Below are 26,183 nucleotides of genomic sequence, written 5' to 3'. Positions count from 1 at the left end.
TTTCTGCGACAGCACCGCCTCGATGCCACTGGATGAGGCATCAGTGGTTAGGTCAAACGGCTGGTTAAAGTCCGGGTAGTGAATGACATTTTCCGACGCCAAAATGGTCTTGCTATTTATGCGAAGTCTTTTATGAAAACCTTTATGAAAACCCTTATGAATAAGGGTTGCTAAAATTCTTGATTGGCATGACTGTATCAGGGCTAGTTCTTGTGACTTCAGTTGACCCAACAAAGAATATTTCTCATGAATAATTGGGATTTTTCTTTTGACACTCTCATGTTGGCGTTATGGAGATTACTGAGTACAGTCTCAGTGTGATTGACATTTGCTGCCTCGCTCAACGTACACGTAGCACATCTAGCCGATATGCAAAATTCATTTTTACCTCCGTCTTTTCACGATCGCGTTCAGCTTGCGTGATTTGGTGGTACCGTGATCAAGGGTAGTGAAGTATCTTGCTTTTCCCAGATTCGAAAGAATCATAGAGATACTGGTGTTCAGCTTGCGGAAGTCCATGACCGTTTTTTGCTCGAACCTGAGTCATCGTTTCGTTTGTTTTAAACAATCTACATTTGTTGTACGGGGACCTAGATGAACGAATGATTCTGAATCAGTGGATCCTACTGGGAAATGGTACATTTCGAAGTGCCTCCTCATCTTCGGTCCTTATTGTGGCTACTACAGCCGTATGTGGCAAATGCCTTTATGTGGCTGGACATCATTTTTCGTTTAGCGGCTTGATGTAGTTTTTAACGGCCGTGGTATCTATTAGGAAGTTTAATATTCTGCCTCCTCTGCTAACTGCTCATATTGTTGTTTGTATTGGCCTGTGTCTACTTGTGCGAGGTGGGTAACCCTATGCCTGCGCTGGTCAGAGATTCTCTGAGATCAAGTCGGCCTCTTGAATGTAACCTGTTAGTGACTGTTACCAAGAGCTGCCAAGGCAGGTGGGCCTCATTTGGGTTTACCTGTTGCTGTTGGAAGGAGGGGTCGACATCCATCTTTTCAACCATATCCTAGCCACCGGTACCATTTGTGTGCTGGTTACTCTGATACTTTTCGTTGTGTTTGTGCGGCTTTTTGTGACGTATTAGTTTTGTTGGTAAGAAGGGTGTTTTTTCTCAACCTCTTCAAAAAATTGTACGATGGTCATGCCACCCTGCAAGAGTGGAGAGTGGCAAGCTCTTGCTTGAGCTCCTGGGCCCCATGGAACTCTGGCAATGTTTTTACCTCAGCTATAGCTTTCTCACAAACTACCGCTCTATCTAAGGTAGACCGCTCGTAGGGCTTGGCCTCGGTTTCCAGAACTATCACTGCCTGCTGCTGGTTAGTTACCATTTTTAGACGCTCCTCAAAGTAAGCCGTTTGAAACTCTAGTACAGAGCTGTATCGCATCCATTATTTCTACTCGTTCCTCAGGTCAAAGTTCAATATTCAGACTGAACTGATGAACAATTTTAATAAATGGTCAATGAGATGGATTATTGTTTGCGACAACATTTGTCTTTGTCGTATGTCAGTTTTTCTCTGCCAAGCTGTGGCCGCAGTTTGTTTATTTTATCGTGAAATTCTTTCTGACCGCCAGTTGTATTAATCGCACGACAGTTTTGTTCTGCCAAGCCGTTTCAGCAGTTTGTTGACGTTGGCGTTAAATTCAAATTCTCAAGCACAGATTAGCAGGGACCGTAACGATTATAATATATTTTTTTTTAAATTAAGGAATAAGATTTATTTGTTGAATTTTTGTTTTAAATTTTTTTTAATTATTAAAATTAATTTAAATGATAAAAATTAAAAAATAATTGTTATATATAAATTTTTATATAAAAATGAACACATACAAATTATTTTCAATTTTTATTTATGATGGGTTGTCGAGTATGACAGTTGAGGTCGGGTCTTCTTCCTCTTCTATTGTCGGGTTTATGCATTTTACAGTGAATGTCTTAGGACGTTTCTTAAATGTAATGGTTACATGTATAATTATAATTATTATTGTTATAATGAATTATAATTATTGTTTGTAATACATTGTACAACTTTGTGTGTTCTATGATTATTTCTTTTGCCTGTACATAAGACAATGGTCTTATTACTAATGTAGACGTTCTGTGTAAAATCAATCATTGAATTGGTTATTACTAATTCGATTAATTGAATTGAGCAATTATAAATTTTGATAATATTATTTCTTTCTATAGTGATCTCTTTATTTTGGCAATTTTGGTTTAATTTGGTACTTGGAAGATTCCATGTTACTAAAATGTTTGGTTCTATATAATTTACTTGAATGTTCTTATATGTTTTTGTATAAGGGCATTTTGCGGGTTTCTGTTCTATGATGCCATTTATGCAATCGTCTTTTTTTATTTGTCTAGTGTCTTTATTGAATACATTATTTTTAACAACACAATATTTTTCAGATGTTATTTCTGTTAAAATATTATTGTTTTCATCTGGATAGGGAATTATTTTGTATAATGGTGTTATTGCTTTCGCTTGGAATATTGCAAACTATTAATATTTCATTGGAATCTACTTTTAACCATGTTGAAGTGTTGATGTGTAATATTTTCTCAGAATTTATATGTTTCAGGTTATCTTGTTTTAATAATTTTGGGTTGAATATACCAAGTCTATATAGCTGCATACCCAACTCTATATCTTCAACGTATTCTGTGAAGTGTTGGAGGTTAACTATCAAAATTTCTAGTTGTTGATTTCTATTTTTCTCTTCGTTTAAATTATTTATGGCCTCAAGTCCTTTGTTTATCGTTTCTATTACCAAGTTTAATTCATTGGTTTGGATACTTTTTTTGGCTAGACTGTCTATTTTGTTTTCTAGTTCTTTCCTATTTTCCTTGTCCAATGTTCCAAATAACTATTTATATGCTGTACCGACTATGTTTATTAGTCCTCTTTTACTGCGTTTCAGCCCGTTTATTTCCCTTGTGAGCTTATCTACTAAATATTGTATTTGAATTACTTCTTTGAAATTGTTAGCTTTTTCTTATAGGCTTGCATAAGTTTCCTCAGTTTTTGTTATGTTTACTGTAAGGTAGTAATATTCGTAATTAGTTGGTATGTTTATTGTACCAGTATTGAATATGAAATATCCATACGGTGATTTTATTGGGTTAATATCGACGTTTTGTCCATTCGTCAATAGAATCGCAAGCATGAGGATGATCATTGATCTAATCAGGTTGCGGTTCATTATTCCCGTTATTATTATTATTACTATTATTAGTTTTCTTTTTCTTTTTGAATTTTGATTTATAGTGAGTAATTTTTCTGCCCCTAGTCTTTTCTTCATAATGGTTTTCATCTACCTGTCTAATTTCGCCTGTCCTTTTGAAAGGGTTCGTTACTTTCGACTTAACTATATGTGACTGTTTATAGCGGGTATCTATCTCATAATTTATACGATTTTTTTTTTTTTCAATTGAGTGATTTTATTCACTTTGTTCAACTGTGTGTCTGCATAAATGAATATATCGGCTGGTGTCCTATTCGTTGTATTATCTTAGCCATCTTTGTCGGCTTTAATTTCAATAGGTTTGCCCATCTCGCTAAAAACATTCATGACGGCTCTTTTAGTCTCTAACCAATCACGACCTTTTACTTCTACTAGAGTGGCTAACTTAGAGTATACGTCATAACAATATAGGAACTGTTGGTTACCGACCATGTAGAAATCCATTACGTATTTCTTTCGGATGTTCAATATTTCCGGTGTGGTTTCGAATGCCAACTTCGATATGACAAGTGGGACATTCGTGTATGATATTCTGAATTAATTTCTGGTAATCCGGGTAATATTTTCCCTTAAACCAATTGACTGTTTTCTCTATCCCTGGGTGGAGTAAGCCTTTATGATTCTTTAATATGGTTTCTTTAAATTCAGAGTAATTTTGAATATCTATAAGTTTAGTGCTTGATTTAATATCTTTGGTTATATTGTTAGAGTTAATGATTTCTAAATAAGCCTTCTGGAAAGGAAGGAAATCTCTTTCATTATGGAAGTATAATGCACTCTTTTTGGTGCACAGATATTCCTTTATTATATCCTTTGCTAAGGTGTTAGTCATTTCTTTATATGTGACCTTGATAATTAGCTTGTGGAAATAGCGAATGGTTTCTACCTTATTTTCATTGCCTTTTATTAACTCAATTTTCTTTGCCTGGTAGATATTTTATTTTTAAATCAAACTCATTCAGTTTTATTTTCCACCTTTGTAATTTTATATTAGGCTCCTTGAGGTTTTTCAACCAAATCAAGGGTTTATGATCGCTTTGTATCTCGAATGTATGAACGGAAATACTTGGTTGCCCATACGATCGCAAATAATTCCTTTTCGGTGACTGAATAGTTTATTTCATGTTCATTTAAGGTTCTGCTTGCGTAGCAGATCGGTTTGTGTTCTTGTGACAAAACTGCTCACAATGCTATTTTACTAGCGTCGGTTGTTACCGTGAACAATTTCTCAAAGTCTGGGAACGCAAGGATAGGGTCTGAGGTGATGAGTACTTTTAGTCTCTCAAATGCCTCGACGTACTTTTCTTCCTTGGTGTCTACGACAGCTCCTTTCTTTAGTTTGAGTGTCATGGGCTTTGCTATGTTTGCAAAGTTAGGAATGAATTTCCTGTAGAACCCGCACAGACCTAAGAATGACTTTATTTGTTTAGTCGTTTCCGGAATTGGGAACTTGACTATGGCAGAGATTTTGCCAGTATTTGGTACTATTCCTTTAGTAAAGACTACATGACCTAGGAATTCAGTTTCCTTTTTCATGAATTCACATTTCTCCTTTTGTAACTTCAAGTTGGCGTCTCTCAACTTTCCAAATACTCTTCTTAGTGTTCTTCCAATGAAGTGGAGAATATAATGATGTCATCTAAGTATACGAAGCAATCCTTGAAGATTAACTCATCTAGCAGATTGTTCATACATCTTTGGAAGGTAGCGGGGGCAGTGGTTAGCCCAAAAGGCATACGAGTGAACTCGTAATGTCCATGCTAGGTTCCATGGGTATTTGATGGAAATCTTTTGCTGAATCGCTTGTCGTGAAATACTGACATTTACTTAGTTTGTCTAGGATTTCATCCATTCTTGGAGTTGGGAACTTGTCCTTAATTGTTATTTCATTTAGACTTCTATAGTCTACTACCATTCGGTATTTTTGCTTTCCTGAAGCGTCTATCTTTTTTGAAAGAATTCGACTTTCGAATTATTCCCTTCCTGATCATATCTTTGATTTTCTGGTTTACCTCCTGATCGTGTATCTGGGCATACTTGTATGGTCGTCTGTAGACCGGGTCTTCATGTTGAGTTTTGATTTCGAGCTTGATTGTACTTGTGAAAGTCAAATTGTCACATTTTCTGTATGCACATCTTTAAACTCATATAAGACCTTTTTCAATGCCTCCCTTTCTTCGTCGTTTAAATGATCTAATCTTAATTGATTACCTTCCCTTAATTCACTGTCTAGAGCGGAAGCGAAGTATTGATCTCCCTCTGGAGATGGGTCGAGGCACTTATGTGCGATCTTCTCTTCTTTTGTAGAGAGATCAGTGCACTTCTGTGCGGTCTTGCCGGCTTCAAAAGCTTCTCCACCCTGAATTATTGGGTACGACCTAGGTCCTAATGTTACAGTTTTATTTCTGAAGTCGATGACGGCTTTACTTGCCATCAAGTATTCTCTTCCTAATAAAATATCATAATCATATCATTGTGAATGTAGAACTTTTGTTCGGACGGACATGTTTTGTTAGAATTCCTCCTTATACTTTAAGTTAAACGGACAGGTCCATTGATGGTATGAACTGTAAGGCTATCGTCCTTTATCTCGGAATCTGTGTAGGTTTTTTTTTCATGATGTTGATCGATGATCCTGAGTCAGCGATACACCTCAATATAATTTTATTAATAGTAATGTTTATATAGGGTCCTCCCCGGTTTCGTCCGAGGCGGTTTGATGAAAATTTACGTCCATTTTCATTTGCCCACTCTGGCTTTCTCTCATTCTTTTAGTAGGTTGGTTGGGTCTACTCCCACTAGCTTGGTTTTGAGATATTTGTTGATTGAATGGATTCTGAGTCCTACCTTGATTCAAGGAATTTTGATTTTGATTTGTTCGATTAGTCTGACCTGTTCTAGTTGAATTCTGATTTTTGTTGTGATAATTAGTATTATTATAATTTGGATAATAGTTTCCAAAATTTTTTCGATTTGATTGATACGATTTCGATTGATCTTTATTTGTATTTGAATCTGTCGTAATAGTTTCATGCAATTCTTCTTCTTGCGCTGCCTTCTTAAGATTAGTCAATGTAGAAATATCTTTTCTAGCTAATGTCATGAACATTCTATCTAGGAGTTTTCGTATAATAACATCCTTTATTGTATTGTTTAAAGCATTTCTATAAATCATATTGTTTTCTGGTATATTTTCAAAATTTTGCTTATTGTTTATTAATAGAGCCTTTACTTCTAATTGAACTCGTTGATCAGCGCCGTCTTTAGTTCGAGCCACGTGTTGGGTTGTATCATTTGAGATATTCGCTGGGCCTCTCCTGTTAGTTGAATCTCGGTCGCTCCAAATAGTATTCTTTGTTGGCGAAGATCTTTAGTCGGATATAAACTGCATACATATTCGATTCGGTTGATAAACAAACTCAACTGTCCAGATGAACCATCAAAGGCAGGTATTTGTCGTATCGACAGCAGTGCCTGGTTAAAGTGGATCTCACTCAATGTTTGTGGTGGTCGCGCCATGGTGTAGTTGTTTGTGTTGATTGGGTTTTGGTTTGCTTTTCAGTAGTTTTGAACTTATTTTGGTTCACTTGTAAGTTTTTTGATTTTTGTCTTTCGTGTTTCACTGTTTTAGTGATTCACTATTTCAGCTCACTTCAGTTCACTTATTTTTAGTTTGCAAATCGTACATGCTCGTAGCACATAGGTTCTTTGACGGATTTCACAAATTAATTTTAACGATTCCGAAATTACGTGATCACAGTAGTTTAAAAAAATTACGCAAGCTGACCATTACCGAAATATAGGAGTTAATTTTAAACGAAATCCTACCGACTGCGCCAGTTAAATATCCGCAACACGATTTTAAGTTTTTAAAAAAGATTTTATTTCACAACTTAAGATCTTTATGTCACCAGATTTATAATGAATTCCCCAACTTAACTTTATGTCTGCTCTTCTCAAACGGAACTGATTTCTCTATTGTTGGCTAGTTTCCATGAGCCCTTCTCTCGACTCTGGCTTCGGGTGCTGCCTTCCTCGGCTGCATCTTCGTGTCGGTGGCGTACGTGCCTGGACCGATGTTTGGGGATGCGTCGGCTTTTGATCAAAGGCATCCGCTGCTGGCGATCGGTGTTGCATTACATGAGGGAGCTAGGAATGTGATACTCCTTGGCTTTATGACTAGCTCTGATTGGTCCTCATGAGTTGCATGATTCTAACGGATCGATTTCTTGAGGGTGGCGTGATTCTAATGTTGATGAATCAATGGGGACCATTGTTTACATTAGTGGACTCTAGCTGGAGTGTGGGAAGAATCAGTTATTGATTCTTCGGTGGTGTCCTGTTACTTTTGTGGATGGGGTAGGTGAATTGGACATAAACATAATGTGTATGTGAAGTGGAGACTTTTGGATATGTCACTCTGTATATACATATATTAGGCGCTTATTTTTATTGGCGAAAAAAAATGTCGGAATCAAAAGTCTCAGGGTCTAAAAATGTTCCTTTTGTTGTAATACAATAAAATATAAAGTTTCAGCCCGATTCGACCACGTCTAGAGGTCCGACTTGAGGTCAATGTTCAAAAATACGATATTTATCCAATGGTTCCTATGGCAGCTATACAATATATCGCTCTGAACGGATTGAATATTTTTCCTGATTCACAATATTAATACATAATCTAGCCCCCAAAATTTCATCTCGACTTCTTAATATTTAAGCCAACAATAAATAGTTAACATTCAACTTTTCAGACTAATGTGCAATTATTAAAATATCGATTTGCCACCCTCGTCTACCCAAAATGCATTCGGAATGGGAATTAAATTGGGAGTATTTGATCATTAAAAAAGCCTGCTTTGATACAACTGTCTCCAACTCTGGACAACTTGAGGGCGAAACATTCCGCCTAGAGAACCTATTAGACATAATACTCTTATACCTCCCATGCGGACATCACACCAGCGAAATACATTTGCGCGCAGCATTTGAGTCATGTGCCGAAGCTACATCAGGTACAAACGTTACACTCTTTGCCAGATTTAAAGATTCCTGGAAAACTATTGAACAAAACAAGTTTAAGTTTGGTGTGACTGATCAGTACGTTGCAACGCATTTAAATGTCAGAAGAAATGCTATAATTAACTAATGTCAAGTTGAATTGAGAAAACTCATACGCGTACTAATTACTTTGGATTGTTAGAGTTAACTCAAATTTGTTTATAATTGGTTCCGAGAGGTAATTTTTTGACTCCCTGGATCAATGCACCATCCACGCTGGATGTAGAAGGCGAGAGAAGTTTAAGTTAACAACTTATAAAAAACCAAGAAGAGAAATATATGCGCGACTTTTCTATTTTTATACCCGATACTCAAAATGAGTATTGGGGTATATTAGATTTGTGGTGATTTCTTTGAGAACCCTAATATAGAGAGCTTGGGAATAAGCAGAGCATGGTTCACGGAATCAAATACCTTGCTAAAGTCCGTACAAATTAAATCCGTCTGCAAACCACTTTGAAAGACACGGTGGATTAAGTTAGAGAACTCAAGAAGGTTAGTCGATGTTGCACGATGGCTGAAAAAATCGGGTTGCGACGGATATTTCAAGCTGCAGCAGAGATGTTGCAGTTGCCGGTTGACCAGGAACTCAAGAAGCTTTAGGATGGCGGATAGCCTTGCGATACCACGATAGTATTCAATATTTGATCTTGAACGTATTTTTTGAAGCGAAATTCCATTCTCATTTAAAATTACTGGGAGACAAGACTTTTCCAAAAAGAGGTTGAAGAGAAAGGTCAAGGGTTGGCAAAGGGACTGGCACAGTATTTTAAAATACCACTTGGTACATCAACTGGACCCGCAGAAAAAGATATGTCATAGATGAAAAACCTTCCAGAACAACGCTTTCCTTGAAAATAGGTAGAAAAAATGCTGTTATCGTAAGGTAGATAGTAGGGATTCGGAGTGAAGACGTTGTAGCGAATAAATTTGCAATACAAACAGCAGAAGCTGCTGCTTATACCAGATACTCCAAATGAGAATAGGGGTGTATTAGATTTGTGGTGAAAATGGATGTGTGTAACGTCCAGAAGGAAGGATTTTTCGACCCCATAAAGTATATATGTTCTTGATCAGCATCAATAGCCGAGTCGATTGAGCCCTGTCTGTCTGTCCGTCCGTCTGTCCGTCCCTATTAGCGCCTAGTGCTCAAAGACTATAGAGCTAGAGCAACGATGTTTTAGATCCAGACATCTGTGATATGTCACTGCTACAAGAATATTTCAAAACTTCGCCCCGCCTTCTTCCACCCCCAAAAAGGACGAAAATCTGTGGCATTCACAATTTGTAAGATACGAGAAAACCAAAAACGCAGAATCGTAGAGAATGACCATATCTTTTAGACTGCAGAATCTGAATTGGATCGTATCATTATTATAGCCAGAATGCAGAATAAAATTTCATTTTTTCTCGCCCTATCTCTCTCTAACACACACGTATCATAGCCGGATTTTCTTAGCGTAAAACATTAGAGAGTGCCTCTCAGAGACTATTAGAGCTAGGGCAACCAAATTTTTGATCCACTCTCCTGTGATTTTGGACCTTGACGAGTTAGTTTCAAAATGTCGCCACACCCCCTTCCGCCCCTGCAAAGCACGAAAATCTGGGGCATCCAAAAATCTCAGAGACTATTAAGACTAGAGTTACCAAATTTGGTATCCATACTCCTGTTAGATCTCACTGTTGCAAGTTTATTTTGAAATTTCGCCCACCCTCCTCCTCCCCGACAAAGGACGAAAATCTGTGGCTTCCACAATATTGAAGATACGAGAAAACTAACAATCATAGGAATGACCGTATCTGTGAGTCTTCTGAATCTGGATCAGATCGGTTCATGATAGCCAAAAGGAACAAATTAATTTGCAGTAGCTACGCAGCGCTCGACGGCATGTTCAGACATGTTCGCTGTCTCTCCCGCACGTACACATGCACTCAATGTAGCCATACTGACTATGTATCGGGTATAAATGTAGAGTTGCGGTCTCCGCAGCAACTCACAACGTTCACCTGGTTTCGGTCAACATTAGCTGTTGAATTTGGACTTTCAATTTATATGCGAAATGTACAACTATAAAGAATTGAAAGACTTGCATACATTTATGGTATTTATCAGATGAAAATTTTGCATTTGCATTGTTTGACGATAAAGTTACTTTCATGGAGAAACGAGTAATGGCGAAGGAACGTGTTTTAACTGAAGATTCTTCAGAATGGCATAGTAATGAAGATTTCCAAAACGCTTTTAATATATTAAAACATTTAAAAGTGGTTAGTGATATGTGTTGTAAACTTATGCAAACTATAACCAAATACTAGGCAATTCAGAATTTTCTGAACGTCATAAAAGAATAGTCAATATCCCCTGAATTTTAAAAATGCCTTAATATAATAACAAAGCTGACGGTTAACTATTTATTGTTGTCTTAAATGTTAAAAAATCAAGCTGAAATTTTAGGGGATGGTTTATATTTTAGTTTTCTAGATAAAAAAAATATCATTCTGATCACAGCGATATTTAGAGACGGAAGATGCCAGAGCCTTTTACAATAGTTTTAAAGAGTGATACACTTGGATGACGCAAGCGAGCCGATCTCGAGCCAAAGTATAAGATTGGGGACAAAAAAAGGTCTGTTCTCCAACTATATCAAGCAGTAGCATGCTGCTGACTGCTTAGCATGCCGTCGCTAAGGAAAGAAAAGATAACTAGAGCTACGCTTACGTTACGTTAGTTTAGTGTACTGACCAAAATGGTACAGGAACTGAATTAATAGGCAATAGAAAGTTGGTACAAAATTTACAATCGGGCTTCGCCCGAACATACTCCCCCCGTGGAAGGATCCATGCCTTTCCCCTCATCTCATAGAGGCAATAGACATAATTTTGCTAGTGCTCTTCGGCTAACACCTGTAACCATTCTGATCAAGGCGACTCGAGATACGCCATCAGCTCCTGGGATGAGCTCGAGGATTCTCGCTAGAGGCCACTTCATGGAAGGAAAGTTCTCGTCCTTAACAAGAACTACATCACTGACGTGAAACTCAGGATTCCGGGTGCGCCACTTCGTTCTTTCTTGAAGAATGTTTAAATTAGATTGGAGCCAGCGAAACCAAAAGATTTACTCAAGCTGTGTGACCTTCTGCCAACGGTCCAAGCGATCGACGTTTAAATGAACAAAGTCAAGCTCCAAGAAAGTTGTGATATCCTTGAGCCAATGGCCTTGAGTTAATGATTGCACAGAAGATCCAAGGGCACGTCGAAGATGACGTTTAGCAAGCTTGACTGACGCATCCCATAATCCTCCAAAAAATGGCCATCTAGGAGGAATGAATCCATGCAATCGTTGAGACAAGCTTGATGCTTGATCCAAGCCAAAACGACTGTGGAGTCACACCAGCAATAATAAGAGCAATTACAGTTCATCAAAGGCACTTCATGCATAAGCTGAGCGAGTAGCGCTGCACCACATAATTCCAACTTGAGTATTGTAATAGTCTTCAGTGGCGCTACTCGAGATCTGGAAGATAGAAGATTTGCCTTGCCTCCATTGTTGCCTTTCGAAACAGCGTAGATGCAAGCTCCATAAGCACTCATGCTAGCATCACAAAATCCATGCATTTCAAGGTTGCTGCTTCTAAGGAACGATAGGCTCGGGAAAGAAATTTGTCGCATAGAGTCAAACTGCTGAATAAAGTCGATCCAAGTTGGAGGAGATAAGGAGACTAGATAACTTTCATCCCAATGAAGCTTTTCTTTCCACAGCTGCTGTATAAATATTTTTGCTTTGTTAATTACTGGCCGTATAAGTCCGGGGGATCATAAAATCGTGCAATAGTTGACAATACAACTCGCTTAGTTGGTTTCGAAGGGACTTGATTGGGACAGAATGAAAATAATAGCTCATCCGAAGTGGGATTCCATGCTAAAACTAGCGTCTTGGTTACTTCGCTGCCATCAGTGAATTTAACAAATGTTTCCCTATCTTCACTGGGTGTTTGATCGAGAACAGATGTATCATTGGAGCAACATTTCCTGATCTTGAAATTTACTTTGGCTAAGAGTCCTGACAAGAGTCCTGACATTTTTAGTATCTCCCCAATTAACAAACCATCTACTTAAAAGTAGAACCTTCCAGGTCACATAGAATCTCGTTGACTGCTATGTTCCACAGAAGATGAGATATACCTTGACTGGGCGGACGATCCCATCGATGATGTCACCATCCTGCATATGAGCAATTGATCAATGAGCATCACCAAGTGACGGTCCAACATCAGGTCACCACAGCCAGCATCTTCCTGCAGCTGTTTATTGCCCAGCTTTTGTTACGTTTTGTGAGGGTGTGATCTATCGAGGTTACCGGTCCCTCTCCTGGGAGGTGTGCCGGCTCGTTGGTTGTGCACCCGGGGAAATACGTGTCCAGTAAAATGTGTAGGGACTCCTCACTGGGGTTGGTCCACGTACCATCATTCCTTTTAAGATACCCTACTGACGGGTTAGTTTTCGAGAGAATCCTGCGTAGCCTTGCGGCCTCTGACGTTTCCTCAATTTCCGAGCAAAATTTTTGCCAAGAGGCCCTTTTTGCTTGCCTTGTTTCCTTTTTATATAGTGACAGACTGATTTTGTAGTCTTCCCAGTGGATCTCCTCGTTCGCTCTTTTAGCTATTTAGAGGGGGTAAGTTTTCCAGGGCTGAGCTATATTTTTCCCAGTTGACTTTCCTGGGATTAATGTAGTCATTAGGCTTGGGACACTCGACGGATAGTGTGGTCTCGATGTACCTGTGGTCAGAGAAGGAGTGGTCATCGAGGATTTGCCAACTCTTGACTATGTCTAACAGTCTGTGAGACACTACGATGAGGTCAATAACCTCCTGTCGATTTTTAATTATAAAAGTGGGGTCGTTGCCCGGATTACAAATAAATAGATTTGAGTTAACGATGAAGCTGAAAAGTGATTCACCCCTTACATTTGTTTTCGAGCTCCCTCATTGAGTGAGGTGAGCGTTGTCTTCACAACCTATTAGTAGGTCAATGTCCCTAGTCCACAAACCTTGTCCGCCACTATCCAAGGTTCCTGGACTAGGGCTACGTGTGCTCAGCTCTTTTCGATGCGGAGTATAAGAGCAGCACTGTAATGTCGGCGCCTAGATCGTCTTCGACTTAATCGTCGCAACACATCGCCTCGAAATCACGTCTCAGCGTGCCATCGGTGGAGTAGCCTTCTGGGTCTGTCTCCGTGTAATCTTCAGGTGCTTCGATTTCGAAGGCAGCGTCCTGCTCGACTGGATTATCGACAGGACGCGCCCCGGCCGCTGAATTCGACTTGTAGACCTTTACGGTCACTGCGCTAAACCCAAAGCTGAGCTCGCCTTTGGCAGCCTCAATCGCGGCCTCCTTATTGAGGACTAACTGGTAGGGCCCTGTATCGTCTCCACTTTGACCACCTTCCATTCCGATGTTGTGAGGTGGGGGTTGCATCTCTGCAGCATTTTTAAGATACGTTCCGGCTCTTTCATTTAGGCGGGCACCCAAACTCTAGCCTTTGGTCTACTGGTCACTTCGCCCCAGTCTACAGCGACGAGCTTCCCCCCTGGGTAAACTTCTCCGACTTGCGCTAGCGCTGCTTTGTACAGCTATAAATTTGATGCAGCCATGGTACCAGCCCATGTCCTTGCAGACCGGGGGAGGGGGTCCAGGCGGGTTTTTCCTTCAGCTCAAAGCGGCCAGTTCCGTTTCCACCCACTTCAACTGGTTCCTGGGGATTCGCGAGTCCGCGCTGGTTTTGTCCAGGACGCCAATCCGCGTCCTTTCTCTGGCAATCTGCACAAACGAGGTATTTGGCAGTACTCTGGAGCGCTTCGGTGCTGGTCCAGGAGTCTCCTGCGACTCAGTTTGGTTTTTTGTTTTATTATAATCTTCCATTGTTTTCCCACGAGCTGCAGAGAAGGTGTACGGTCCGTCCGGGTACAGATCCAAGTTGCCCGGATAAGGCATACCTAGAACAGGGGCTGCCAAGTCCCTGAGCTCTCCGTTAACGACTGGGCTAGTTTTATATACCGGGGCCCCAGCCAGGCTGACTCTCGGCACGGGTTGGGATGTGGGTAGGTAGTGTGTAGGGATAGAGGAGTGTGTGAGTGCTTCGCAAACACCCGCTTCCTATTTTCGGTACTCTCCCTAGGGATGTCCGGTATTTCGCTACGCTATGTAGGTAGGTCGTTCGCCATCCGGAACCTGTGACCCGTCTGGTGGCCTCAGCTAAGCCCCCAACCTCACCAGCTCATCAGACCAGAGTAGTAGATTTGTAAAAATATAGGAGATTTGTTTGGCATTGGCAGCAATGTGATAAACTTGGCCTTTGATTTTGAACGTGGAATTAAATTGTTGACCGTTTGCAGCAATATTGTTAACTATATCTGTTGCTCCAAATGATGTCATTTGGAAACATGAGTTGAATACAAATTGACTTCATATTTTGATCATCGCTTCTTCTGTGTGCACTGATGTCACGCATCACCGAGCGGGCCTGCTGCTCGAATTCTAACTCTCACTCTCTCTGGATTGCCTACAGTTCTTCTTCTTTTTGGACTATACTTTTGTTGTCTCTGCTTTGGTGAGTTCACTGTTCGTTCCCTGCCCTTTGTTGGATGATTGTCGGGCTCGCTCTGCTGTCTGCTCTCCCATTTCGTTTGCGCTCTCACTCTGTGCTTTTATTATCCGTGCACAGTCATTCTACTGCTGTCTAAAATGGCACTGCAAGCGCACGGTGCGAATTCGGTGGTCTAATTATTATTCATTCCTCAGCTGCTGGCTGTATGACAATTTTGCCCACATAAAATGTGCTGGTGGTGGAATTTACGGAATATTCTGCATAATTATAACAACAACCTCTTGCATCCTAATAAGATTGTAACGCCTGTTTCCCACCTGCATACAACGAAACCATTTGTTACTCTGAGTGGTCTTGCCTCGCCGTTAGCAGTGAATCCGCCAACTGCTGCTCCGGTGTTTTTTATACCGAACAATGTGCTTTATCCAAGTTCCCATCAGTATCACTACGGAGGCTGAGGCTACAACGAAGGATGTTAAACAACAGCTTCATTCTAAACTTAACGCTTCGCCTGATGATATAGTTGTGACCAAATTTACATTTAAACATAAGCGCATCATATCATCCTTTAAAATTCTTCTCCCTGGTTCTTTACTATCTAAATCTCTTGAACCGTCAATATGGCTTGAGCATACAATTATGCATGAGTTCCTTCATAAAGATGCTTAACTGAGTCCCAGAAATACCGATCATGCTGCTCCACAAAACTGATGAATCATTTTTCTATTCACTATCAAATAATGCGTATTTTGAAACCTGGCTGAACTCATCTATCAATGATCATGAAATTTTTAATGACTATTACACTATTTATAAAATGGACCGCCCATCTTTTGCTGGCTTTGTTCTGATTGCAGTCAAGACTTATTTCTCATCTGAGTTACTCCCATTCAATAACATCCATGGAATAGAATTTGTTGCAGTCAAAGTTCGTATTGTATCGGTATTTTTCCTTACATACCTTCCAGGTCTGATGCTGGGTTTACTTTAACCACCTATCTGCAATTAATATTGTCGTATCCGCATTAGGTTGCAATAATTAAATTATTGTCATAGGAGGCTTTATCATACCATTTCTTTCTTGGCTGCCTTGCGATTACGCTAACCTGTTGCTTCCCAATTGATACAATGATTTTATTAATGGGCTAACGGAAATTTCCATTGTCCAAAACTAATGCTATTAAAAACAAAAGGTACAGACTTCTTGACCTCATGTTTGTTAACGATGCTTCTCTAGCAACGGTATCCAGAACAAGCCCAATATCATTTCCTGAAGATCCTTGCCATCCAACTCTGTCTATATCCCTTGAGTGTACCCGATCTGGTTGTGCTGACAGTTCCATGGCTCCTTGTCACATAAAGTGTGACAAACTTTATCGACTTAGATTTACATCTCTCGCTTGTTGATTGGTCGTTCCTTTATTCATTACCGAACATAGATGCAACTGTTAACTCGTTTTATATCTCTATTTACTCCGCCCTTAATACATTTTTTCCAGATATCACTGTACCTGTATCGTCCAAGCGTCCCTGGTTCTCGAAGTATATGTCATACTTAAACAATAATAAATCCAGGCTCTATAAAAAGAACCAGAAGTCGGGCTCCACGTCGGCCTTAGCTCTGTACTTCTCCGTTCGCTCTCTGTTCCTTGCCTTTAATAGTCGGTGTTATAATCATTACCTTTCCCAATGAAGTAATAACTTTCGTAACAATCCTAAAACATTCTTTTCGTTCGGTAACCCTAAGCATAAGTTTATGTTTTTCCTCCTCCCCTCCATTACCAGAACAAACGAGAGGGAACGTTGTGAGTGGCTTCGGCGACCGCAACTCTAAATTAAACCCGATACTTAGTCAGTGAAAATTTAGAATAGTTTTTCTAAATAAAAGAGACCGAAAAACTTGGGTGACTGCAAATTATTGTATTTTACGACGACGAAAAAATGGAGTGCGTGCGTTCGTTTCAATAGATTTTTCTCGAGTTTTTTTTATATATTCAAAACAATTCCTTCTTCGCCTATCTTAACTACGGTGGCAAAGCGGGGCGAATTCGCCAAGAGCGAGAGAGCGAGCTTTTATTGCGCTCCCGCTTTGCCCTAGCCTAACTTACACTAGACTTCATAAAATTCGATCCTAATAACAATTATCATACGCCAAATGGCGCTACAGTCAGTATGGATCTCCTCCGGCAGACGCCGCTAATATTAAACGACACGACAAAAAGTAAGTGCGAGAAAGACAAAAAATCAGTGTGAGCGTGTTGTCGGGCGCTGCGTAGCCACTGCACATTGATTTCTTCCTCTTGACTATCAAAATGATCCGATCTGATTCAGATTCATCAATCTGATAGATATGGTCATTCTCTATGATCTTCTTTCTCGTATCTTCAATATTGTGGATGCCACAGGTTTTCGTCCTTTGTGGGGGCAGAAGAGGGTCGGGCGAAATTTTGAAATATACGTATTATAGTGAGATCTAACAGGAGTGTGGATACCAAATTTTGTTACTCTAGCCATAATAGTCTTTGAGATTTGTGGATGCACCAAATTTGGTTGCTCTGTCTCTGAGATCTAGGCGCTAACTTTTTGCGATAGGCAAAGCCGACCATGAAACGTGGGTGTTAGAGAGAAACAGAGCGAGAGAAAATGAAATTGTTTTCTTTATTCTGGCTATAATAATGATACGATCCAATTCAGATTCTGCAGTCTAAAAGATATGGTCATTCTCTACGATTCTGCCTTTTTGGTTTTCTCGTATCTTACAAATTGTGAATGCCACAGGTTTTCGTCCTTTTTGGGGGTGTAAGTGGGCGGGGCGAAGTTTTGAAATATTCTTGTAGCAGTGACATATCACAGATGTCTGGATCTTAAACATCGTTGCTCTAGCTCTTATAGTCTTTGAGCACTAGGCGCTAATAGGGACGGACAGACGGACAGACGGACGGACGGACAGACAGACAGGGCTCAATCGACTCGGCTATTGATGCTGATCAAGAACATATATACTTTATGGGGTCGAAAAATCCTTCCTTCTGGACGTTACACACATCCATTTTCACCACAAATCTAGTACACCCCTATTCTCATTTTGAGTATCTGGAATAAGCAGCAGCTTCTGCTGTTTGTATTGCAAATTTATTCGCTACAACGTCTTCACTCCGAATCCCTACTATCTACCTTACGATAACAGCATTTTTTCTACCTATTTTCAAGGAAAGCGTTGTTCTGGAAGGTTTTTCATCTATGACATATCTTTTTCTGCGGGTCCAGTTGATGTACCAAGTGGTATTTTAAAATACTGTGCCAGTCCCTTTGCCAACCCTTGACCTTTCTCTTCAACCTCTTTTTGGAAAAGTCTTGTCTCCCAGTAATTTTAAATGAGAATGGAATTTCGCTTCAAAAAATACGTTCAAGATCAAATATTGAATACTATCGTGGTATCGCAAGGCTATCCGCCATCCTAAAGCTTCTTGAGTTCCTGGTCAACCGGCAACTGCAACATCTCTTCTGCAGCTTGATATATCCGTCGCAACACGACTTCTTGACGTCGTGTTTGTTAACGATGCCTTTCTTGCTACGGTATCTAGAGCAAGCCCAATATCACTCCCTGAAGATCCTTACCATCCAACTTTGTCGATATCCCTGGAGTGTACACGATCTGGTGCTGCTGAGAGTTCCATGGCTCATTGTCACATAAAGTGTTTTCGCAAAACAAATTTTATCGATTTAGATCTACATCTCTCGCGTCTTGATTGGTCGTTTCTTTATTCATTACCGAACATATATGCAACTGTTAGCTCGTTTTATAGCTCTTTTACTCCGCCCTTAATACATTTGTTCCAGATATCACTGTACCCGTATCGTCCAAGCCTCCCTGGTTCTCCAAGTATTTGTCATACTTAAAAAACAATAAATCCCGGCTCTATAAAAAGTACCAGAAGTCGGGCTCCACGTCGGCCTTAGCTCTATACTCCTCCGCTCGCTCTCTGTTCCTTGCCGTTAATAGTCAGTGTTATAATCATTACCTTTCACAATGTAGTAGTAACTTTCGTAGTGATCCTAAAAAATTCTATTCGTTCGTTAACTCTAAGCGTAAGTCAAACGCTTTTCCTCCGTCCTTTCATTACCAGAACAAAACATTAGCTTCTGCTGTTGGTATTGTAAATTTATTCGCTACCTTTTTCCAAACAACGTACTCGTCTCATATTAACAACGCATCCACTCCGTATCCGTACCAGCTACCTCAAGCTAACAGCATTTTTCTGCCCTTTTTAGAGGAAAGCGTTGTTCTGGAAGGTTTGTCATCTATGGACATATCGTTTTCTGCGGGTCCAGGTAAGGTACCAAGTTGCCATTTAAAACACTGTGCCCAGTCCCTTTGCAAACCCTTGACCTTTCTCTTCAACGCCTCTTTGGAACAGTCTCCCAGTAATTTGGAATGAGTCCTACATCATTCCGCTTTACAAAAAAGGTTCTAGATCAAACATTGAAAACTATCGTGGTATCGCAAAGCTTTCCGCCATCCCGAAGCTTCTTGAGTTCCTGGTCACCCGGCAACTGCAACATCTTTGTTGCAGCTTGATATCTCCGTCGCAACAAGGTTTTTTCAGACATCGTTCAACATCGACTAACCTTCTTGGGTTTTCTAACCTAATCCACCGTGGTTTTCAAATTGGTTTGCAGACGGATGTAGTATTTACGGACTTCAGCAAGGCATTCGATTCCGTGAACCATGCTCTGCTTATTCACAAGCTTTCTATATTAGGGTTCCCAAAGAATTTTCTAAATGGAATTTTGTCCTCTCCAATCGTACTCAACGTGTTTTGTTTTCTAACGTGTTGTCAAATACTGTTAATGTTACTTCAGTTGTGCCACAGAGAAGTCATCTGGGCCTGCTTCTGTTTATTTTATTTGTGAATGACCTTCCTCAAGTTATAACATACTCTTCTACACTAATGTATGCTGATGATGTTAAAATCTGTCTTTCTTACTCTGATTGGTATTTGCACACACGCCTTCAACTGGATCTAAGTTAACTACTATTGTGGTGTTTAACTAATCTTCTTTTTCTGAACCTTTCCAAATGCAAACTTATGACATTTTACCGTCGCGCTCCACATTTTGTCTCATATGTTCTAGGAAATCATGTCCTTGAGCGAATTTCGAGTTCAAATGACCTCGGAGTCCTTTTTGATCATAAGATGTGTTTTAACAGCCATATAGCTGCAACTGTAAATAAAGCTAAGGGTGTTTTAGCGTTCATCAAGCGTTGGTCCAAGTAGTTTGACGACCCGTACGTTACAAAACAACTGTACATCTCGTTCGTACGTCCTATATTGGAGTATTGTTCTTGTGTATGGAGCCCGCAGTATAAAGAGCAGCAGGTTGTTATTGAATCCGTGCAAAAGCAAGGGCAAAAATTAAATTGCCCTTCGGAACTTTAACTGGGACTCGGGTAGAATCTTGCCACCCTACCGGTCTAGGCTAAATCTTATTGACCTGCCGTCGTTGCACCATCGCAGAATATGCAATGGCGCATGCAATGTTCGTGCACAAGCTCCTTCTCGGGACTGTTGACTCCCAAACTATCTTGGGTCAGATTGACTTGGCCGTTCCATCTAGACCCACCCGTACTTGTAGGCCTATCCGTTTACCCATACGTAGCTCTAATTATGCTGATCATGAACCTTTTAGGGTTTTATGCCATAATTATAACTCCTTTGCCAAACCATATCCCCTGAACTGTCTCTTAAGCTAATTGCATGCAATATTTATAATCACTTAAATTTAGCTAACTTTTAACTTCTCTTTTTCCGCCTTTTATAATTAAGTACCATTATTAACAGATAATTTGTTAATTTAATAAATAAATAAAATAAAATACTTTTGTTATCTCTCCACGAGATACGCAGACTGATCGTATTGGATCACTGCAGCTCACTCATAAACAATGTTAAAGAATGGACATTACAAAATAACTAGCGGTCGCACCTCTCTTTTTCCCATCGTATCATGACAAATGCAGTGCAAGCAAAATCCTAGCCCATCCTAGCAAAATCCTTCTGTAATGTATAAGTGTATAAGAGCTTATAAGGCTAGCATGTGTAGCGTGTATTCTGACAGAGTGATCAATTTTTGATTTCCTCATTTAGAATTTATAATACGCTTAAATATGTACACAGTTAATTTTTAGGTTGTAATACTTTCTTTTTCCGTTTTGTTTTATAGAGAGCAACAATTACTGAATATATTTGAAATTATTATAACCACACTTGAAGGAAAACTAAAACGTATTGATAACTTAGATAAAACAGTGGAACTTATGATGAATCACATGGATACATTGGATAATAGAGTGGCTGATAACATTGGAAAAAGTGAATTGATTATATCTAAGCTTCATAGGTTAGAGGCCCACCTTATTCATGATGTTCCTGAAATACAAGTTACACGTTCGGATAATGACAAGGAAAAACAAAAACCTCTAAATTCTTCAAGCAATATCCTTGAGAATCAATTAGTACAGTTGGACCAAAAAGTTACTAATATTGATATCAAACTAGAGGTTCTAAAATCACAAATAGATAATAACTTTTTACAAGCTGAAGATTTTAACGCCGAGGCTAGTGAGAAAAAGCCTATATCTATGAATGTAATTGATATAACAAAGGCTTTAAACCCAGAAACGATGACTCATGTGTCCGAAGAATTAAGTGAGCTTCGTGATTCAACAGATAGTATTGACAAGAAGTTGCAATTTCACATTAATATTGTGTCAGAAAATATTGGGCGAATGATTCGAATGATCCACGATATTCACTATGCGGTGGTTGATCATCACGAGCAAGTAAATGCATTCAATATCACCACAACTTCACCACCACCCATCAAATCAAGCAAAATTGATGCTCTTGTTAAGCAAATACGACCTATGGTTTCAGTATCTGAAAAAATGGACGAAGTTTGGGACGTCGTGGTAGGCACAAAATCTACAGTTGACCATCTTTTACCAAAGTCTGATGCCCTTTTGACACAAACACAACGCCAGGAACGGGCCATTGATGAAATTCACCAAGATCTAAAAACAAAAACTAATTTAATTATCAACAACTTAGATATGGTAGAAAAGCGTTTAAAAAAACAAGAGAATGATGTGCAATTATTGGCAACGCGTCCAGGTCCCACAGAACTTTTAATGGACCCAACCATCGATCGTTTGGTGGAATATGACTCAAGCAAGTAATTTAATTTATTTTCTTTTTTAAGGAATTATTTTTTCACTTTTTAATTTTTTGAAGATATTCAATAATAGATGACAATTTTACAGAGGTTAAGACGCTATTGCCTCCAATATTGTCTTCTATACCAATATCTGAAACCACATCCCCATCACCTTCCCAATCACAAAAAACTACTCCCACTGGAGATGTAATAACAAGTGATGTGCCGATATTGTCAACGAGCACCAGCATAAGCAATATTGTCGGTGGAACACTTTCCGCTTCTACAGCCTCTTACAGCCCAGTTACTACTAAATCAACCATTCGAAAAGGTGGCATTATATTTCCCAGCGTTAAAAATAAGCCAGCTGTTATAAATAACACATTTACCAATGACATCTTAACACTTAAGGATATCAGAGTAAGTAAAAAAATGGTTCATGTTAAGATAAAGTACGTTAGTCAATTAAGAACGAGAATTTTCTTTTCGTTAGCTTTTCAAAGGTCCTTTTCAGCTGCAAAGGTCCTTCCGTCAGAACATTAAATCGTAAGTTTTGAAAACATGCAATGATCTAGTGATCAACAACCCGGAAGAAAACCTGTGTAAAGTTTCTAATCAGTCCCCAGGCCTCGAGTGGGGAGCATCCAAAATTTAAGTTTTTATTTTCGGAAAAAAAAATCAGAAATTCTGTGTTAAAAAAAAAAAACTGTTGGTTCCTAGTTAAAAATTTTTGTTACTTTTTGGACTTTTGTTATCTTCTGTCCGTTCCGCATGGACATCAATTCTTGAGCCTTAGCTATTAGCTAGAACCACAGACTCGCACGAAGTTTGGAATGCGTATGGTGAAGGTATGGGCGATACCTGAACCAATTAAAAAAAAAAATACGAGGACGAGCTGATAAATAGTCTGAGCTACCAAAAGAACAGTGTTGTTTGACTGATGTGAAAGTTTCAGGCGGTTTTTCTGTTTTCTGTTTTTCCAACAAAGAAATTATGGAAAAAGGTTTATGAGGAATCAGCTCCATCGACTTTAACCATTAAATACTGGACTGCTGAATTTAGGCGCGGGCGGACAAGCATGACGAAGACAGTAGGGCACAAGCCAGATAGGTGACAACACCTCTAAGTCTGTGAGTGTTAGATGGTAATCTTAATCAAACCAAAAAGTATAAAGTTTTTTAACTGATTTTATACTATTCGGTGTTTATTTTTTAGAGGATATCCATGGTTGAGGTTATGAATGAGGACTGTATAATTTTTAATAGGTTTTATTTCATATATTTAGTCATAATAATATCGGCGGTTATATATATATCAATAGTGGGGGTTGATTTGCGGCGGTACAGCGATGTGCGGGAAGTTGGTTGTGAGTCTAATTAACTACTACCTTCAAATCCACAAAAGAAGTCGAGCAAAAGGGAATTGAAAGATCATGCGACGGTCCAATGCAAAACGGTACACATCGATGTATGCGTGTGCAGCTGCGGGCTTTGTGTATATGTGTGAAAACCTAACAGTGAATGAGCAGTTATTGAATTAGTTATTCAAATATATTAAAGGTTTATTGTAGGTTTGTGGTCGGAGCTGCGCTGATTCCATCAACGCGGCCCGGCTGCAGCAGTAGATCAAACGCAAGATCCATAAAAGATTAATCAGAGCGCAAACAGGCAATAGCAAAAACAAACACTGATGCTCGATGGCACTTGCTTAAAACAATTCTGCGTTGCTCTGCTTCGAATATTTATATTTGCGCAAGCATGCCCATACCATTTTTTGCAATGGTAGAACATTTTCAGAAAACTTTAATTGAGTAAGGAGCCAACAAAAGAATAGAGCTAAAATGAAATGTCATTAATCAATTTGCATTTTAAGCATAGGTATATATAGTGACATATCTATAGTCCATGCTCCGCATACCCTTGTCTATGTCTATTACCCTGCACCCACAATACTATAAACAATACGACACCCTCAGCTTCGAACCCTCATAAACAATCCCACGCTCGAAATGGACCACGCGCAGCCGATTGCAGGCAATGTAAACAAACACCCTAAACTGGAAGTTGAACATAAACCAAAAGAGCCCTCCCTAGAATCCAGCCGCACCAGAATCACGCCACTCTTCAGAGATCAATTACGAATCGATTCTCAAGAATCACACTATCCTAGCTGACCAATCAGAGGCCCTATTCTCAGCCACCCCCAAGTAATGCAACACCGATCATACGCAGCGGAAGCCTTTCATCAAAAGCCGCCTTTCCCACATATCGATCGAGTCACGTACTCCATCTCCGAAGCCGAAGTCGAAGCCAACGCCTCCGAATCCAAATCCGAATCCCAAACCGAGCATCATAATATAAATAGTCTGCATCTAAGAAGCCAACTCAGTTCTGTTCAAGACAAACGTCAATCGCGACACCGTCGGAGAATTCAACCAAAGTTAATTCCGTTCAAGACTTCAGACCTTAGTCATCGTCGGGGAAATAACTAATCAATGTACGCTAAAGTTTAAGTGAAGAATAAAACCTTTTTTAAAACGTAAACTGAAGTGTCGCATATTTAATTGACGCAGCCGGTAGGATCTCAGTTAAAAGTGAATCCCTTTTTTTAAGACGATCAATTGGCGTAGTGACAGTTACAGTGCGTAATAACCTACAGTGATCAGAGGAAAAGTAACGCTAATACTAAAGAGATCCGCCAAAGAATCTACACACGAAACTCAATTAATATTAGAAAAAATAAATAAATAAAAAGAAATCAACATGCCGCTAACAGAAATACACCTGAACCAAGCCTTGAAGTCAATCAGGCAAATTCCACCATACGACGGATGCCAAGAACGCCTAAGCTCGTTCATAAGTAGGATCGAGTACATCTCCGAATTGTACTCAACAGAAGACATCCGGCAACAAAGCATCATGTACGGAGCCACTGAGGGTCAACTGTGCGGACGAGCACAACTTTTATCACAAAGCCTTCAACCCAACACCTGGACCGATCTAAAAGCAGCCCTAATCAGCAAATTCAACAACCACACTCCATACGAGACGCTGCTACAACAATTACACGACACCAAATTCAATGGGAATATTCGTAAGTTCGTAGAAGAACTAGAAATTAAGTCAAATGTTATAGTAAGTAAACTAAATCTGGGAGACTAGCCCAGAAAATAAGATAATCTTTAAAAACGCTCTGGCAAATGCCACCAGACATACCATAGAAGATGCTCTACCCAATAAACTATTCATCATTTTAGCAAAAAAAGACATTTCTACTATGGCTAATCTAGAAAAATCAGCTCAAGAGTTAGGAATCTACGAAAATTTCGTAACTGATAACAAGAATCACGAACATTCAAGAAACGGAAATAACAATCGTAGGAATGTTGGAACTTATTACCCTCGCTATAGTAGTAACGATTATAACAATCAAAACCCAAGTACTTCCAGAAATAATCTTGGATCGAATCGAAATAATTCAGGAAATAATGCCGTAAATAATAAAGGGTTATTTAACGAATTTAGAAATTCCTTAAACCAGGGCAGAGTACAGAATCCCACTAACTATCAAATCAATCAGACACAGGCAGGTAGCAGTGCACCAAATCAGCCAGTCAAACGATCTAGGGAAAGCCAAAGCGGACAAATGAAAATGGATGTAAATTTTCAGCAGAGTGCCTCGGAAGAAATCGAGGAAGACCATATATAGAAATAATCGTAAATAATAAAAAATTAAGAGGTATCGCGGACTCGGGATCGTCAATAAATATAATAAAAGAAAACTATACAGATTCCAAAGTCGATAGCGACAACCTCACCGTCCATACCATCAATGGTATGCAACCAAAAACTGTCCGACAAAACAAAAATTTTATATTCATAATTTTTCTGAAAATTATGACATACTCTTAGGCAGAGAATATTTGATGGCCAGCAAAGCCGTCATCGATTACCGAAATGAAACGGTAACGTTAGGAGAAAGGTCATACCCAATCATCCAAAGTGGAGAAGCAATTGCCGTCGGCAAGACCGCACACAA

General features: G+C 39.4%; 1 protein-coding gene across 4 annotated transcripts in view; it reads left to right on the top strand.

Annotated features, from left to right (window-relative positions):
- LOC117191854 (techylectin-5B-like) overlaps positions 1-26,183 on the top strand; it is a 196,789-nt gene that overhangs the window by 19,406 nt on the left and 151,200 nt on the right. For 2 of the 4 annotated variants that reach the window (XM_033396622.1, XM_033396621.1), the window contains exons 3-4: positions 21,153-22,163; positions 22,223-22,565. In XM_033396622.1, the coding sequence (XP_033252513.1) occupies positions 21,153-22,163; positions 22,223-22,565 (1,354 nt within the window). Of the gene's footprint in view, positions 1-21,152; positions 22,164-22,222; positions 22,566-26,183 lie in introns of those variants that run through there. The other 2 variants (XM_033396623.1, XM_033396624.1) reach the window with 2 other exon arrangements.

The sequence above is a fragment of the Drosophila miranda genome (assembly GCF_003369915.1).
Source record: "Drosophila miranda strain MSH22 chromosome Y unlocalized genomic scaffold, D.miranda_PacBio2.1 Contig_Y1_pilon, whole genome shotgun sequence".
NCBI lineage: Eukaryota > Metazoa > Arthropoda > Insecta > Diptera > Drosophilidae > Drosophila > Drosophila miranda.
The sequence above is the reverse complement of the archived record's forward strand: the minus strand, read 5'-3'. Positions and strand labels throughout refer to the sequence as shown.